Here is a 19079-nt window from a genome sequence, read left to right as displayed (position 1 = left end):
CTTTCATGCTAGTGAAACAATGACTTGCAAAAAGGTGATGAATCAAATAATGAGTTGGAAGAATAATAAGTCTGCTGTGGCTTAAACAACTGACTCAAAATGTTCTGCTTTCGTTTCAGACTAGAGGAGCAGGACTGTACAAGGTGCAAAAAAACAACCCCTCTTGTGGAGAAAGGTCAGCTGAGTTTCAGTTTTGCAGCTAATTCAAAACGTATTTTTCTTTGTAAGTGTTCATTGCGCCAGAGAGGATCGGAAGGTGCACAGTTGGCTTAGAGAAAAGATAAGGGAACTAATTCCTCCCCTCTTCTTCTTCTGCTCTTTGATCCTCACCTCGTGCTTCATATCTCTTTGATTGCCATGTTTATGACAGTTCCTTTGCCTTTTTTCTGCTCTTGCCTCTTTCCTCTCCTTCTGTGTGGTGTGGCATGTCAGCGGTTCATCGTCTGTTGGAGGTCTTCTCGCACACGCGCACACGCTCCGAAGCGTACGTAGACACACACGCACACACACACACACGCCCTCCTTCCCTCATAGAGGTAAAGTGAGTGCACCAGCGTCTGCCATGAATAATTGAGTTATCTGGCTCCGCGCAGAAATAGCAATCTCCCCACACAAGTGTGAAAACATCACTCGCCACTCGAGACCTGCGAACGAGCGCTGCCATGTTGGTCTGCATGTGTGTGTTTGTGTGTGTTTGTGTGTGTTTGTGTGTGTTTGTGTGTGGGCTTGCACTCATGCTTGTCTGACTTCTGTGCTTATGGTTCTTGTGAACATCTAAGAAGGGTTGTAATTCGTAATTTGCAAGATGCTGCACTGACTTTGTGACTTTGAAAAATGAGGCCATGATGCAAAAAAAAAAAAAAAAAAAAAAAAACCCCTCCGGAAACGGGGAAAAAAAAAATATAAATATTTACAAATTTAAAATGAGCAAACACAAACCGAGCCTTTCCCATTATCCTGTTGCAGATTTCTTTTCGTTGAGTCAAATTATGCTGGTGATCCCGGTAGGCGGACATCAATGATTCGTTTGAGCATGTGACTCTGAGATGCTTTTCGAGTCCAGCTTGAGCAGGAGTCACACATTTAAAACTATTTCACACACCGTCTAAAGATCGGAAAGTATTAGCCTACATATCAGATCATATCAAATCATCAAACAATCTTTCATTTTGATACTTTCAATGTACTTTTTGACAGTGTTGTATTTGTGGTGTGTCAATAATAGGGCCAGCTGATTTGGGATTTTTGGGGCCCACACTATCAGGAATATTAGGAAGAGAAAAATCTGATACCGATATATCGGCCCGATAACTTTCTTAGATCTATCTTCGATCTGTAAAGATTGATAAATATAAACTTTTACAGCTTTGATCCTTTAAATGCAGCTGTCAAACATTTGTGGAAAAGATAAAGAAGTGACGATGGTCAGAGTGTTTTTTTGTAATCCATGTAGCACACTCTGCAGGTGTCTGCCTGGAAGAGAAATGTTAGTCTAATACAACGAAACTCAAAGGAAATGCTATTTGACTGGTGAAAAAATCTTGTAATATCGGCGCATATCTGCAATGAAATTAGCCGATACTGTCGGGCTCTAGTAAATAATGTTTACATTTTTGACACAATAGTTAGTGGAGGTGTTGTATTGAAAGTGTTTTTAATATTTTGCCCATCTCCATTCACGTGGAATAAGCTTTTTCAGGTTTAAGAGACAGTAAGTTTGCTTATAATTATACAATTAATTAAGAAGTAAAAGAAAACACTTAGGAATTTCTTTATTGTCATACAAGACACGTTTTGTGTATCAGTATTAATACCAATCAAAACACAGACAGTTCTGATATTAACCCCTAAAAATCTGTGGTTTTCAGTGAATTAATGAAATGGCAAGAACACACCACAACAGTTTGAACAGCGTTTAAATAGTCAGGCAAGAAATGTGTAAGCAATTAGTATTTTCAGTGGTATCAGAGGGGTACTTGGTAACATACGACACTCTAGGTCTAATGTCGGTATCATAACCCATATTGGAAAGAATAAATGTATAAGAAAATCTTTAAAAACATTTCTTCTGCGACGCAGTTTTTCTGCGTGTAGTGCATCCTCAACACTAAAGAAATTGTCAATGCTATTTGAAGAGTGAGACCTATTTTTCCAGCACACTTTGAGTCTGTTGACAGCGCCTCCTGAGATTATCGCGGCACCTTAAATCCTCATAACTAGTGTTATTGGTGGCGCTTCAGCGTTCCCCGTCCGTCTCTGTGAAAGACTGACCTGATGTAAATCAGCACCGAGTCCTGGCATACACTCTCCATGGTTAGCCCTCCAAAGCAATCTGAACGGTGACATGACAAAGCTGAGGGAGCAGAATCACAGCAAACTGACAAATAAGGCCAAATCTGACAGGCGAATCCTCAGAGCAGCTTCGGAGTTTGACAGATCCCTCAGCGGAGGAGCGCGAGAGCCAACGCCCTCCACAGCAGCAGCAGCAGCAGCAGCAGCAGCAGCAGCATTCATTAATGCTATTTCATAACTCTACAGTAGGGATGATCACACAGGAGCAAGGCTACATGAAATAATGAAGCCAGCGTCACATGTCAGATGTGATACAGATGGAAACTTCTGTACAGCATTAGTGTCGAGGCAGGTCCACTGTCAAAGCTAGCCTGCTATGTACTGCAGGAACTCGGGCCTGGAGGGGGGAGACACAACCAGCTGTTTGCTTCTAAAAGCTCCGCACTCCGTTGTGGGGAGACAGTGGCAGATTAAACAGCAATCTGACTGATCCAGCCCACACACTTATCCTCCCCACACCCCTTCCCCCTCACACACACACACACACACACACACACACACACACACACCCGTCATGGTGAAGAGGTGCTGCTGTCTATGAGTGACCACTTTCTCTCCTGCTGAACCGTGATGCTAAAGAGGAGCTGTACTTGTGACAGGCTGCTGCCATAATAGGTAACAAACCTAGAAATAGGGGGGCGACGATGACACTGTGCGGGGCTAAATCTGGGGCAGGCTGTCCCAGGATGGACAGATTCAACAGCTGCCAGCACGGATGCGGTGATCCTGTTATGATACTGACATTATCAAGACTTGTGAGGTATTAAAAGATGATGACTAAAGCGTGCTTTGAACAAGATTCAGCGTCCTCCGCGCAGTTAATAAAGAGTTTGCATGTGTTTGACAGCACTGCTTGCTTTTGCATTTATACTGCAGCGGGTGAGATTAAGCAAAAGTGTGCAGTGTTCAGTACGAGGCAGAGAGCATTGAGGCTCAGGCCCGAGGTCTTTGCTCCCTGTGTGTTTTCAGCGGGGTTAAAAGTCTTTAACATGGAAATCGTCATTAATCTCCTCTGCCGCAGACAAGTCAGGCAGAGCTGGGAATATCAAAAAACATACAGGGAGAAGAAGTCTCCCTGGATCATTTGAAATCCTGTTTGGATGTTTCACCACATTGCAGCTGAGAGATTGAGCCGATCCTGCTCCCGTTTTTTTCCTGCGTCTGTCTCACTTTTTCTTTTGTTCTGGTGTTTTGCTCTCCCTCTCCTCCCTTCCTTTTTCTTCTTCTTTCTCCTTTTTTCTGACATTCTTAGCTGTGACTTCGTTCTCTCTAGTCGGCCTGTCTCTCTCTCTCTCTCTCTCGCTCTCTCTCTTGCTTCTCCTCTTTTTGGTGCATGCTGGGGGATTGGGAGGGTTCCTCCAAATTGGCACACAGATGAATAATGCATCTAAAGCAAAAGCAGAGAGCTGGGGTTGGATATATCTGTCTGTCACACTCTTTCTCTGTATTACAGTTATGTTGGGAGTTAGGCTGATACTTCTGAGGAGAAAAAAGATGTTTGTCGCTTTTTCACCCGGTGTCCCATTTGCTCTCCTCTCTGTCATTAACTCTCAGTGTCTGTGATTGTGTGCATGCGTGGTCACACAGCCCTGTGGGTGTCATGCAGCTTACATGCTGTGCTACATGCTCCAATTTTTGGAAAGTTTTTTCCCCCGACAAGGCTGCTGGTTGTTTTTTTTCCGCTAAGACACAACATACATAATGCATGTATGGGATTTTGATTTCATTTGGTTCTCTGTCTGCTGTATGCATGAGTTTGTGCATGCGTGTGTGTGTGTCTTGCTATTTCTCGCTATTCCCAAACTGCTGTGTTAAAAAGCAAACTGCACTCGTGAGCATAAGCTTGCAGTAGCGCCATCATTAAAGTAATGAGCAGAAAGTTAGCACTGAAGTCAACCATAAACAGAGAAACAGAGAGAGAGACAGCAGGAAAGAGGGAGAGAGAGAGAGAGAGAGAGAGATCCCCAATCCCATAAGGATAAATCTTAAATCCTGAATGTTGCTTCTGACTCATTCTGGTTAATTAAGTCGAGTCAAGTGAGAGGAAAATGGGGTCTTGCCTTGGCTGAGTGTGTAGGATCAGCACTGTACTGTATATGCGGCTTATGAAGTCTCTCACTGGAACTGTCCTCTGTGCACTCAGAAAGCACAGATAGAACAAACTGTATCCAGACTATTCCTCCTATTTTTTATGAGCTTGACCCGCGCCGCTTCTTTACACATGGAAACGACTCGCACTCACTTCCCCTCTGGTTTTAAATTTACATGCAGACTGAAAGAAAACTCTTCCATTCAGCATTGTATGTCAACGGATGCATCGTTTTATTTATAACTCTTTATCATTTAGCCCACATTAGGGGCAGTTTTTTTTTGTTTGTTTGTTTTTTGTTTTTTTGCTTAGCACATCCTGCTGTTAAATCACAACCTGAAACTCAGAGCAACAAAGAAATCTGTCGAGAACAACCTTTGGGATTTTGTCTTTTGTTGTTTTTCTGGTGGAAAGATTTCGCCATGCTACACAGGATGAGGCAAACGAGTGAAATGTCAAAAAAAAAAAAAAAAAAATCCTGTGTAACTCTAAAAATAACACAACACAAGGGTTTGCCATTTGAGCACATCAGAGGCACACGACCGGGTGTGGAACAGATAAAACAAACAGTGCTTTATACCCAACAGCAACCAGAGCGGAGCTGCCAACTGTCCTCTTCTGAGAATAGAGGGGAGTAGATTTTTACAAATGTTTATGTGTTTAACATTTTCAGATCAGAGATGTGATTTTTACCTCCCTTATCGTCATGGAAGACACAACAGATTAACAGAAGAAGGATTTTGCATTAGTTAAAAATAGCGTCACAATCTCATAGCAGGTCAATGTGCGGCCGTATATTTAACAGAAGCTGTTAATTAGTTTTATACATATTACATAATATCGTCAAGCATACAATATTTCTTAAAGCAGTTTTACAAGGCAGTTTCTTTAAAGTGCTAATTAAAGATTTTTTGTGACCTTTTTTCAATGTTGAAGATGAACAAATATTTAGTGCTTCAGTGAGTATTAACTCCAGCAGGATGCTGCCAGTGGGATGGATTCAAAATAAACAGAACTGATCATAGTCATAATCGTAATGAAGGAATATGTCATCGTGTGCAAAATTGGGATTCTCTGATGTATTTTTGGTCAACAATGGAGGTTTATGTTGTGGAGGAATAATCCTTATCCTGGCAGGTTTATTGTTGGTTAAACGATGTACAGTATGACCAACCTTATCATGAATAAGATGTTTATATAATAACAAGGCCTCAGAAGCCATCGTCATGTTCATCTCTCGTTTCAAGATAACCCCACTTTTGTCACTTAATACATTAACTCATTAAGAGGCAGATGTTGCCAAAGCTTTGCAGCCTCTAAATCATATTTGATTTTGCTTATCAGATTAGTATCCAACTCCAGGACAAAATAGCTCAGGATTTTTTTGGATCTGTTACGTGACCACTTGTAACGGGTCACTTTGGGATAGGCACTAAAATTTCAGCCGAAATTTTCCAAGTGCCGCTGCATGGCCTGAGTCCTCGCTGGATATGTGTGTGTGTGTGTGTGTGTGTGTGTGTGTGTGTGTGTGTGTGTGTGTGTGTGTGTGTGTGTGTGTGTGTGTGTGTGTGTGTGTGTGTGTGAGGCTTAGAGATAGCTATTGCAGCTGATGGCAAAAAATGTCAGCGGGTTAATCCGTAACCCCCCCACCCCTCTCTCTCTCTCTCTCTCTCCCTTTCCTCTCTCCCTCCCCTCCCACTGCTGGCCTCACTGTCTCTCTGCCTGCCTCGCTCGCCCTTTTTCCCCTCTCTGTCTCCCCATCACTCCATGTTGTTATGCACAGTGCAGCGGTGTCCCGCGGGGCTGCAGATTGCCGTGGACATGATGTGATTTCTCGTCTCCTCTCAGATGTAATATGCTGTAGTCCGGGCCTCTGATGAACTTGCACTGTTTGGAAGTCGTGTTGTCCTCTGTATACGCTCCCTTACTGTCGTCCCATCATCGCCATGTTTTTCTGTCACATCACAGATTACGTTTGCATCGATGCCTGATCTTCAGATGGCGTGGTAGATTGATTTAGAGATGGGGTATGTAGAGGGCAGGCTGCTTTACAGGTTGATGCCCAGTAACAGGTCAGTGTTAAACAGGTGATGTAATTTAGAATTTTTCACCCTGCCTGATTAGCATTATTAGCCATGTAAATGCTACATAGGCTGAGTTAAACCTACAAGTGGCATGTGCTTAGTTAAACTAATCAGGCAATAGAAGTCCTTTATTCTCCCTCACACACATGCACACACACACACATTCACACACACACTCACGCACCCGCACCCGCACCCTCACGTCCTAACATCTCCGGGGGTCTACTCTTTTGTTGCCCTTGATAATAATCACTTAGTTGGATTTGTCCTAATGTGATGACAGGGACTGAAAGCTGCGTTCAGGAACATGACGTCGCTGTATCGCCCTTGTGAATCTCTTGCTGCAATTAGGAAAATTGGATGGATGCTGGCGCTATTAATTCAATGTGGGAAACTGAGGGGAAGGAGGCTTTTTTTTTTTTTTTTAATGTAATAAGTGCAGGCAGCTTTGGCTGGGAGAAACATGAATCAGTGAGCGGCTCAGTGAGAAACTGAATGAGAGGGAGTTTAATGTTCTCAGGTGAGGAAGAGCACAAGGTCTTATGAGTTATGTTCCAACAGCTGACGTGTGTGTGTATAAAGGCAGTTGTATATGCAGTGTAATACTGCATAGAGGTGGGCGACGAAATCCAAAGTAAAAGTTTTAATACACTGTTAAAATAATGAGGTGAGAGTCACTTGAGTAAAAGAATCCGAGTTTAATCAGGAACATTCGTTACAGCTAAAGTATAAGTACTAATAAATGACCAGAAAAAAACTATTGCTGTATATGATCATATACCATATCATCACAAAAGAATACAACAAAACTAAACTCCAAAATCATTTATCAAGAGAAACCTTTAGGACAACATAACAGAACTACGCTCCAATCAATATGTAATCTGTTAGGCTGATAGTGATATGTGAGAGTTTTCAAAGTTCTTTTTAATGGACGCTTCAGGCAGTCATTCATTTACCTTTAAGCACAAAACAAACACGTTATTTGAATGTGAATCTTTTCAATATGTAGTTTAAATGTCTCCAATAAGAAACAGTAGGAGAGGGTAGAGCATACAGTCAAAGCTGGTCAGCCATTGCTGGTTTACAGTTCTATCACATCTCGTCTGACATATACAGTGATACAATATTAGCTTATGTCAGCAAAAAATATAGGTTATGAGAGATTCTGATGAAAAAAAAAGACAAAAATGACAGTACAGCACAAAAAAAATCAAACCAGTAAAATAAATGGACTGAGTGAGAGCCCATCCCCATCTCCAACATGTATCACTCTGCTGTACGTTAAAGAAATGACTAACTACCATAGTGAACAGAAAAAAATAACTCTAACATTTATTGGCACACTTCTGATACATATCCCATTACAGGGATCAACATGAGTTTGAATGTTTTGGGGTTGCTGCAGTACCTCTATTTCCTCGGCCTATGTTCAGTCTTACACTGTACATCATGAAATGAAATTGCTGTTCACAGAGTAATGCTCACAGTCACCTTTAACCTTTCGTTGGTGTTGCCACCAAATTCTCTGCTATTTTCCGACCTCTCATTGTTCTGTAAGAGATAACAAGATATGCAATGACAGAAAATCCAGTTTTTTTTTACATCACCTCACACAATAAGCCAATACATGTCAGTAAACAGAATTTAGGGGGCACACACACACCAGCAGTGTATGCTATGTTTGGCTGCAGATGTCAACGACCCTGCCTACTCTGCACTACATGAGCACTATCATGCTCCAAGCTTCAGAACAACACTTCATATAACTGTGGAGCTTTAACTCACGTTGTGTACTTCTTTTTTGAAACGCAAAATATACCCATGTTGAGTATTTCAATTTTAAACATCTCAACACCGCATAATCCACTCAATGGCATCTCAGAAGCAAATCAGGCACTTTTTGCACCGTCACAGTTTGTCGGAAAGCTTTGGTTCAATGTTCAGTTACGATTTTCACATTTGTAGTTCTTTCTGCGCTGAGGCATCCATGCATCTTCTTCTTCTTCTTCTTCTTCTTGGGGCGCGCGCAATAACCACTATGCTACCGGCGCCCCCATTAAACTGTTTTTAAACAATTTGAGACGGGGCTGTTTTTCTTCGCTCATGAAAAGAGGACGTTTTACAGTCATACAGTGTATGTGTGTTATAATGTGGCCTCACCACCTGTCCTTGAAAATGAGTCTTTTTACTTTTGCTTTAGATTATGTAGGTAAGTTTTAATGGTGATAATTACACACTTTCCCTCGTTGAAGCTTTGAGTAGAGGATTTTTATTTGTGTTGGATGTTTTCATGGTTTGTTGTCCGTACTTTGTCCTGAGTAAAGAATCTGCTTAAAGCTTTCAGTCTTTAAAAGGTAACAGGTACTAATGACGACTTACTTGATGTCGATGATTATTCAATTAGATGGATTAACACTTATTTACTCCCCCTGATTACCTCTTATGTGACTTTTTTATGCTTCAGTGCAGTAACAACCATGCACTGGATTTTCCTAAGCTCTGAGTAGCAGTTTGTCGATCAGCGGTGGATTGTTGTCAGAGAGAGAGGGCCTTAAAGTGAACAAGACTGTGAAGAGCGGCTGAACCGATGAGCTGAACAGATTTCTTTAATTTTAGATGACTGTAGGGAATCACCTGAGAAACGCTGAGGTTAACCTTAATATACTTTATATACTCGGCCTCCTGAAAGCTGTCCAGTCTGTGCTTTGTTCTGTGTTTGGCTCTGTTGTTTATTGAAGTCGCTTCTATCGAGTCATTCTGCTCTCTCGGTGAAAAAGCCATCCTGCACAGAAAGCTGAACCAACATCTCCCCGTCTACTGAAAGCATTAATAATTCATAACGACTCGTGATGTAATTCAGAATGTAACTGTAAATGTAAACTTCAGCCCTGAATTGTAACTGAAATCAGGTTACGCTTATTTTTAAACCGAAGAAAAGTGCCCCACTTTTGAGGTAGAGCTGGGATCCAAGAGCGCAAAAGGGAGAAGGTGATTTCACAGAGAGAAGCACTGTGCTCAAAGAAGCCTCTTGGTAATTAATTACTCATTTAAATATCTAATTAAACAGATGACACCTTAAAACACACATGAAAAACACGGCTACATTCATCCATGTGCACAAGAGGAGCAGCTTTATCTTATCAGGGTCTGATAAACGCAGTCAACAGACAATTGTTTCCATTTTTCTTTTATTGTGAGTGATACATACAATCTTTAAAAATAGTTAAAGGCACACAGAATGAATATGAAATGGGGTCTGTTTAAGCCAAGAGCTTGAAATTAAGCACATAAACCTCTTAGTGGCTGGAAAAACTGTTTTTAGGGCACATGAAAATGTAGCTGATTTTCTTTGCCACAGTCTATTTTAAGCAGAATTCAAAGTGGAAAGTACAATTAGCCTTTGTTGAGTTGATACTGTGTAACAAAGAGGCTGCAGAAACTGTTAGACCCCAGTTTCACATCTTAAGGTTAAACAGAACATCACTTAAAGAAAAAGGAAATGTGCAAAGCGACTGAAGTTAAATTCTGTGCGCTACAATCTTTTTTTTTTTTTTTTTTTGTTCTGCTGGTGTGTGTGCGCCTGTGTTTTGCTCTTTGGAGCTGTTTGTGTGTGTGTGTGTGTGTGTGTATGTGTGTGTGTGTGTGTGTGTGTGTGTGTGATCTCAGAGACACAGAGGAAACCTTCCACCCTGTGGTCGCGCTGCACCGCTGCATCCTGCTCGCTGCCTTTGCCAGCTCGGCTGTTTGCATCCGCCCCTCGACGCGTCTTTGCAGCTCTCAGTTTGACCTCATTACCACCATCATTACCACCATATTAGTCTCTGCACCCTTCGTCATCATCATCACCTACGTCTTCAAGATAGTCATCGCCAGCAGCGTCCATGAATGGGGCTATCACAACCATCGTTATCATTCTCAGTACGCTGTTATTATTATCTCTGTCATCATTTTTACTCATGGAATGAAGACAGATGCAGGAGTACTTCTTCTTTTGTGCGTCGTTGATCGAGCCTGCTGCAGGGGCGTCGCACAGAAACTGCCTCTCCTCCTCCCGAGTCTCGTCTGCCACTTGTGCGCTTCACATTACTGTTAAATACACTGCGAGACATGTGCTCGCATCCTGCTATTGTGTTGCGTCCCCAAACGCACCCCCTTGTATGTGTTTCTCCTCTGAATATTGCAGAAGAGGGCTGACAAAATGCAGGCAGAAACAGACTGCTGATGACCTCCTTCTCATCGCCTCCTCTTTTTCCTTCCTCTTTCTCTCGCTTTTTCTCTCTCCCCCCCCCCCCCCCAATGCTCATCGCAAATTCTGCCAGGCTTCCCCGCTATTTCTCTCACTGTCTTCATCTTCCCCGTCTCATCACTCTCCTCTCTCTTCCTTCCCCCGCTGTTTATAACACCCTCTCCTTCACGTTCCTACTTCGTGTGCACCCCCTCTTTTGTCACCCCCTCTTTTGTCACCCCCTCCCACCCAGAGTTCCTTGCATCTTCCACCCACCTGTCCGTCCTTTTATCCCACTCATTTGCTCCCGTGTCTCATCACCTTTCTCTTACCTCACCCTTTCATTCATCCTCTCTCACTCTCTCTCTCTCGCTTTTTTTCCCGCCTGCCTCGCTGCCTGCTGTCTGAGGCCTCAGCTCTGCTAATTCATTCGCTGTGCATTGCCTCACATATCTGCAGGGTCAGGCAGACAGACAGCAAGAAAGAGTGAGAGCGAGGAAGGAAAGAGAGGAGGAGAGAGGAGGAGGAGGAGTAGGGGAGATCTGGAGGAAGAGAGAGGGAGAGAGGGACCTAGAAAAAAAGAGGACATAGAAGAAAGAAAAAAAAAAAAAAAGATGCTGTTTTATCTCCAAGAAACAGAAAGCCAGAGCCAGATCCTGTGGTGGTGTATTCCACAATGTCTCACTCTCACGCACACACAACATACACAGGAGCTTGCCATGACCTCCTTCTGCTCAGTGCTTGCTTTGTCATTTGGATCTGCGATTTTCAGCTTCCCGGTCTTTTTGAATACTTTATCCACATTGTCTCTGTTTATAGAGGAATGCACGGCATATGTAGAGTCTGCATTAGTGTGCTTGTTGCTGTGTGCCAGGGGAATGTGCAGGGCGGTGCGTGAAGGTATTCACCGATGCTCCAGAATGTCTCGTGATGATAACACAATTACAGTTGAAATGTTTTAACCTTAAACTGAACCTATTGTTCGATTAAGCAACGTTTCCCTGAGGCCAGTCTCAGGAGTCAGTTGCACCAGCTTTTTGGTAAGTTCAGCCTCAGCCTACAGAAAATGTGGGTGTCTTCATATGAATACTGTATGATGAGATTTTTGCATCAGTAAATTAGAAGAGGTTGCACCACACAGCTAGTTCTTATATGGAGAGTCATTGTTACTAAATATGTTCACCCAGGTCAAACTCCAGCTTGCTAAACTAGGTTATTAACTGACTTGAATAATACCACCTTTATAAGACACATAGATGTTTAGATTGAACTCAACAAGGACCTTGGCACAAAGTATCTGATCACAAATGATCTGAAGAAAAAAATATACAAACAGTAGTGTGTGAACTCATCTGACAAGCATGGGTTAGTTAGTTGAATCATATATTTCTCATCATTTGTATTAACCGCTTGTGTAACTCTCATTCTGCTCCTTTCTATGCCTATAGAAATGTAAGAAAATCAGGGCTTCATATATAAAGGATTTGTGTTTTTTAATTACATAACTCCCCCTTCACAACTAACTTACTGACTTTCACACCTCTAAACGGTCACATATTATGCAAAATACACTTAAACATGTTTGTCAAACACTAACGTGTCCCTAGTCTGTCTACAAACCACCTAATTATGAGAAATTCTCTCCGTCTTTTGCCTGCTCCACTTTTCAGAAGACGTGTGCTCAAACAGGCAGATTGGAGATTTTCCCTTTGTGACATCACAGTCAAGGGCAGTAACCCCTCCCCCCAGTTGGGTGACACTCCCACAACTAGATGTTTATTCTGCCATCTGAATCTGCCTTTCCGCCATAAACAATCGGGCATGGTGCAAGAAAGCCCGAGCCACGTCCCCTTCCAGAGAGGGGCGTGGCCAAACAGCTCATTTGCATTTAAAGGTACAGACACAGAAACAGCCGGTTCTGAGCAGGGCTGAAATAGAGGTGTTTATAGGCATGATCAAATACAGGATCGGAGTGGATTTTCAGCAGGAAACTTCACAGACATGTTTTTGGGATCTCTGAGACCTGTGAAAACGTGTTGAAAAGGGAGTATAATATGTGACCTTTAATGCTTGTCATGTCAATTATTTATGTTTTAATGCAAAAAAAATAAAAAGGGGGGGGGTTATATTTTGGCTGTAACACCGTGTTTCCTCCTGTTATTTGTCAATAGTACACATAAAGAAGCCAATGATGTACACAGTTCAAACAATGAAAAATAAACTCCTTTTACTTTGTGAAAGAAAGTCAAACTAAATTTAGAAAAATCAAAGAACACATATTTCTGAATATGCTACACAATAAACCTTATTTTCCTCATTGTACTTGAGTGTGTACGTACTTTTTTTCCCCCTGTCTGGTATGTAGGGGAGAGAAAAGTACTCAGTGAAAAACAGACAATACTCTCAAGTTGTATTAAGGAACAGTTTCATGTTTTATATACTCAGTTATTCTTACACCCCTGGCACTGACTCATCATAACAGCCTACAGGGTTTTCGCAGAACCTTGCACAATTTTTATTATCACAATGATTTCAAACTGAGCCAAAGAAAGAAAAAACTTTAAATGATTCCGTCTAAACTAAATGAAACGGTGTAGATACTTTCTCCTCAAAGATGATTTTTGTCTGGCACGGACTCAGTGTGTGCATGTGTATGCAGTGGGTGGTTGTTGAGGGTTAGTAAGCCTCCATGTATCAGAGATATGTGAGAGAGACTAGTAGAACTTAAGACTGGAAAAAGGTAAAAGCGCTACCACACCAACGATAATATACACCACTGTTTAAAAAACTTGAAAACCTTGTTGAGAGTGTTTGAGCCCCTGCTGATCAGAGAAAAACGAACGTGCTCTGCCAGGAAATGAAGTGTGACAGTGGATGATCTGGTCTCTCTGTCAGTCAGACACTACTCTGGGGAGCTCAGTTGGTTCTTCCAGTTACACTAACACAAGAGTCTCTCTGGCTAGTCAAGTGAATGTTCCGGTATCATTTGATCTTTTTTTAACAACAAAAAGAGCGAGTGTGATGAAACCTTTTCTTTTGGCTCGCTCGTACCGGCTGCCTTGCAAGGTGTTCTATTTTCCGTGCATTATTCTGCTTCTAATGAGTCAAAAATAGAAACCGATATGTCAGAACGAGAAGCTGACAAAAAGCCAGAGGCAAACTAACTACGCACACAAACACACACTGAAATTCATCCCACTTTCTGCAGCATTTTGGTTGGTTTCTTCTTATATCTCATGTCACTCATATGTCTTTTTTTTTTTTTTTTTTTTTTTCATTTTTACCTTGTGTCTCTGCAGGTGTTTCTGTGCAGACGGTCTGCGTGGCGGAGTTTGAGCTTGTGTGGCAGTGAGTGAGTGAGCGAGAGGGAGCGGGTGTCATGGATCTCGGTCAAGGGGCAGATGTCGACCCTACCTACCAAAACCTGCTGCTCTTGGGCGCCATCGCAGCAGCATCCGCCTTCGTGGTCACCATCCTGATCGTCCTCGTCTGTGTTGGCTGCCAAAGGTAAGAGGACGGTCACATGACTTGATTGTGGGGGGGGGGGGAGAGGGGAGGGGGGCCTACAAAAAAAAGAAAGAGACAACCAAATTAAGCAGACTTTCATGCCCTCTCAGATCACTCTCATCATCCACTCCTCCTTTTATGTGCCCCTACTTCCTCTGAACTCTTCTCCTCCTTCCTCACATCCCTCCGTCCCTCTGTCCCGTCCTCTCCGTCTCTTTTATCCCCTGCCCCGAGTAGAGTGGCAGTAATGAATGTTAATGGCTTTGAGTGTCAGATCAGATGAAATGATGTTTACGGGACATCGAGGAGACAGGCCAGAGTCAGAGCAGCCTCGCGTCATTCCCCCTCTGTAGCGGACTTCCTCGGGAAAAGGCAAAAGCAATCGAGCACCCTGCGGTTTAAAGAGGATCAGACTCTGAGCCAGGCGAGAGCAATGGAGCAGCATTCTTTTCTCTTTTTTTTTTTTTTTTTTTTTTTCAAAATCCTAAGGGACCAATCAGAGGCTGCACTGTGGCTTTGTTGCCATGGGACACACAGATAACGATGTAGAGAAATGTCAAAGCAGCTCATGTCATGGAAATACAATGTCGCTTTGTTAAGATCGAGAGATGAAATATGTGCTCAGTTGTTCTAATTCACTTTGTCATGTACAAATACAACACTCCCTGGAAAAGAGAGACCTAGCAATATTGATTTTTTCTTTTTATTGACCTGAAGATAAATCAATCCTGCTCTGCTTCTTTTGTATTCTAAGGTTTACGGTAGTAGATTCTAAGATCTTAATCTGAAAACTGACAAATAATAAGTCATTCTTTTTACGTCTTTAAGCCTTCATGACATTTCTACATTAAAGCATTCTTGTTCCATGTTATTGCGTCAACTCCAAGGGGAGATATCGTCACCTTCTCTTACTCCCTTTGGGTTACGCTGGCCATATGTTTGTAGGAACAGGATTGAGTTGTAGCTTACTGGGGGATGCAATATGTTGCTCCAGTAACATGGCTCTGACAGTACTGACTGTGGTACCTTTTTATGTTCAGCCATACTTCTAGCACTTTGTCAAATTAGATGATACAGAAAGGATTCCTGCACCACTTTGCCAGCTTGAAAAATGCTATTTTTTGCCTCTTTTGTGTTTTGCAATGCAGCAGTAAGATCTCACATCAAATTAGATGCAGATCCTCATCCTAGGAGGTGAGGGAAAAAAAAGGGATGGGGGTAGAAGAGTTCTCACATTCACACCTGCACCCAGGAGCTTTTGTCTTCTTATTTCATCTCCTCGCTCTCTCTCCTTTACCGTGTCAACAGTTTCCTATAGCTACCATCTCCAGGGATCCACAAGGAAGCGTAACACTACTCTGTATACATTTGTTGCGCAAGATTGATACCAGAGGGTGGTGAAGTTAGATGGCAACGGGAATTGGCTTTCAGAAAAGAAAAATACTTGGTTTTGTTGGGAAAAGAACTAGCAAAAGAAATGTTTCTCAGTGAAGGACAGCCTGCGCTTTGGCATAAAACCTGAGTCACGCTGCACTCACTGTTTGACTCTGCTGTTGTTACTAACCAAGGACTTTTATGCCCTAGCAAGAGTTGGACGCTGATAGCATCTCTCTGCACTGAGTGTGTGTATGTTTTTCTCTGTATCCACCGGCTCATGTTGACCTTCCTCTCTTTGATGTTGTGTCAGAAAAAGCAAGAGCAAGCACCCCCCAGCCGGAGAGAAAGGGACATCTGTAAATATGGTGAGACATGCTTCCATTTTACTCCCTGCCGTCTCCCATCTTATCTGCTCATTTCCCCCCCGGAACTCATGCTTCCATACACAGATGCAGGTACATGTCTTTGCATGTTTACTGCTCATACTAACCTCTCCTTCTGTGACAGCAGGGCACCCTTCGACATCCAAAACTGAACTCCATGAGCAAATCTGACACCAGGCTGCATGAGATCAATCGCTTTCCCTGCAATGGAAACTGTAAGTGATGAGTGACGTTTGTTTGAATGTGGCATTTTATGTTACACAACGCTGAGCTGCCGCACTATGTCAGTTCTCACCCCCACTGCTGCCCTCCCCTTCTCTATGTACAGCTGTTAGCAAAAGCCGCCCAGCCAGCATGGACCTCCTGCTTCTCCACAGTCGACGCTCCCAGACAGACCTGAGGCCCTCCCATGGGCGCCAGCTTCCCCAGATCCCAACCAGTCCCCAGGGGTCTGGCCAGGGGGGAGGAGGGGAGTCAGCAGGTGATGGGGGAGGAGGAGGAGGAGGAGGTGGAGGAGGAGGAGGGGAGGCTAGAGACCACACCTACACTGAGGTGGGCATACGGAACAACCCTACACCCACCCACCTCCTGGATGACGGCCTGTATGAAAGTGTAGGTGTCCGGGAAGGTGACACAGGCCCTAAGGTTCCCTCTGCCCCGCCATCCACATCCTGCAACAGCACCCCGGCTTCAGTCAGAGCTGCCCAAAGCCCCCCAGCTCAGGCCAACGGCGCTCGCAATGGGAATGGGCATGGGAATGTAAGTGCATGCAAACACAGATTTTGATTTGGTGAAAGTAGAGCACACACATGGATCGACTTGCCAACCAGAGATAAGTGTTTTCAAACAGACATGTTCTGAATGGGTCACAGAAGTCCAACAGATGCTAAACAGCGCTGACCAAAGAGGGCCGAGAAAGAAGTGTAAATAATACAAACATTTTAACACTCTGCAAGAAGTTATTGAAAAGTGATTTCTTTGATTGTGTTTTGATGAGTGGCTTTGCATCAAAATGATCTGTAATTCTGGATTATAACTCTTTATTTTGTCGCTCGCATCTCAGGCAGTATGTACATATGTGCTTTACTTTGTTTATTCTCCTTAAAGGGTGGCAGAGGGAACGGCAGAGGCAATGGAACCATAAATGGGCCGATGACGGGAAGAACCAACGGTGTGAGTGGGGTCAACAGGTCCCCTATGTCTTCGGTGAACTCTCTGACCAGCCACGATACGACTGTAGCTGAGTACGCCTCCATACGGAAGTTCAGAAAGGTAAAAGTACACAGACAAATGTATCAAATAAAATGTATCAAAGCCCAGTGATGCTCCTCTTTCTGATTCAGCTGAGTGAGTGTTTGGGTTTCTTACTAAGCCAGCCTTGGACCAATTCCTAGACTTCATGTGACTGTTGTCAAGCCAAGTGTTTATGTCCGTTATTACAAAAAAGAAAAGTTAATGTCCTCCACAGGTATGCTGTCACATGGCATAATTAAACAGAAAATGACAGATTCAATTGCCAGAGCTTGGGCTAAGGTGACTGGCGATGGTTATCTCTCATGTCATGTGACAGTTTCTGTGGTGGTTACAGTAAAGCAGCTGCTGTGCTTTATATCAATCTTAAAAAAGGGGTTGTGGTTAAAATGGAAAATATTGCAACACCATTTTTCAAAGGTCATTTAAAAGCAAGCAGATATAACAAAATAAAGTGAATGATGGTGTAATTAAGTTTAAAGGATATGTATCTGTTAGGACTTTCTTATTTTTTAGATTAATTATATCTTAGGAAGGTTGATTAAGAGAAGGGGAATGTTTTACATTTGGGTAGATCTGTTTAGTTTTTATAAAACCTTCAAAGAGACATGAAGAAACATTAGTTTTCTCTGCCTTTTAGAAATGATGAAATGAAGAAATTGCACCACGAATTGTTTAATATTTACTGTTAGGTGAATTCTTGAAAAATGTATTGAATATGAAATAAATATCAACTCATAACATCCATAACAAACTTCTCTGCCACGCATGAGAAGTGCAGGTAAACATAAATATTCAGACTTTTTCCTTTGTTCCTGACTGAATACGTTGTGTGTAATGTTTTCACGTCTGACTCGATGCCTCAAGGTTGAGAAGACAAACAGGAAGGAGAATAACGGGGCCGACAGCCAGTCAGACAGCCAATCGAGCGTGAGTGATTCCCCCTCTGCTGGTCCTCCTCCGCTACACCGCAGTCAGGAGTTTCCACGGAAACCTCTGGAGCCGTTTCACCTTCACTCCTTCCCGAAGGTACAAGAATCATTGGATCAATATGCTCTTGATTAATCCCAGCAGGCTGTAACTCTGTATGTTTACCACCAGAGGGCACTGTCCACAAACAAACAGCTTTGAAGACTCTCAAATGCCAGGATTGATTTTATTTTCTTCAATTTCTTCTTTTAGATATGACAGCACACTTGTACTTTGTAATAATGAGTTATTGTCAGCAATTGTTAGAAAATGTAGGGCCTTACCATTGTTGCGTTTTCAAGAGTTTGTCTTGTATAGGAGTTTTTTTTGTTAACACATGATCGAGGCGTATTTGTAGGCCAGGAAGGGTTTTAAACAGTCAAGGCCACAGATCAGGGCAGTCCTGAGAGGGAAGCAGACCGACAATGATCGGATGGTGATCAGCCTTTCCCATGGGTTTGCTGTATTTGTGTGTGTGCGTGGGTGGGTCTTTGGCTGTGCATAAAACAGGTGACTTTGTGTTTGTGATTTAAGAAGATTGATAATGTTGTATTAACAGTTTTGTCTTAGCTGTGGATGTCTGCCCGGTTGTTGGACTTTTAATCTTTGGTGCTAAATCCTTGGTGTGTGTGTGTGTGTGTGTGTGTGTGTGTGTGTGTGTGTGTGTGTGTGTGTGTGTGTGTGTGTGTGTGTGTGTGTGCGTGTGCGTGTGCGTGTGCGTGTGCGTGTGCGTGTGTGTGTGTGCGTTCTTTCCACCCTTTGCACTGTGCAGCGCTGTGCAGCATTAGAGTGGCCAGGGTGAAGAGTGGAAGGATTGGATTATGTAAGAGTTTGGCTGG

The 19079-nt window shown here is 42.8% G+C and overlaps 1 protein-coding gene across 4 annotated transcripts in view; it reads left to right on the top strand.

Moving 5' to 3' along the window:
- The window catches only part of LOC109980978 (uncharacterized), a 41533-nt gene that overhangs the window by 13986 nt on the left and 8468 nt on the right, over positions 1-19079 (top strand). The window contains exons 2-8 of one of the 4 annotated variants that reach the window (XM_065961491.1): positions 120-175; positions 14053-14260; positions 15948-16002; positions 16145-16235; positions 16349-16779; positions 17128-17292; positions 18139-18300. In XM_065961491.1, the coding sequence (XP_065817563.1) occupies positions 14133-14260; positions 15948-16002; positions 16145-16235; positions 16349-16779; positions 17128-17292; positions 18139-18300 (1032 nt within the window). In that variant the 5' untranslated portion in view covers positions 120-175; positions 14053-14132. Of the gene's footprint in view, positions 1-119; positions 176-413; positions 485-14052; positions 14261-15947; positions 16003-16144; positions 16236-16348; positions 16780-17127; positions 17293-18138; positions 18301-19079 lie in introns of those variants that run through there. The other 3 variants (XM_065961492.1, XM_029276570.2, XM_065961493.1) reach the window with 3 other exon arrangements.

This window comes from Labrus bergylta, chromosome 12 (genome assembly GCF_963930695.1).
Source record: "Labrus bergylta chromosome 12, fLabBer1.1, whole genome shotgun sequence".
NCBI classification, from domain to species: Eukaryota; Metazoa; Chordata; class Actinopteri; order Labriformes; family Labridae; genus Labrus; species Labrus bergylta.
This window is presented reverse-complemented; position numbering and strand designations above follow the sequence as displayed.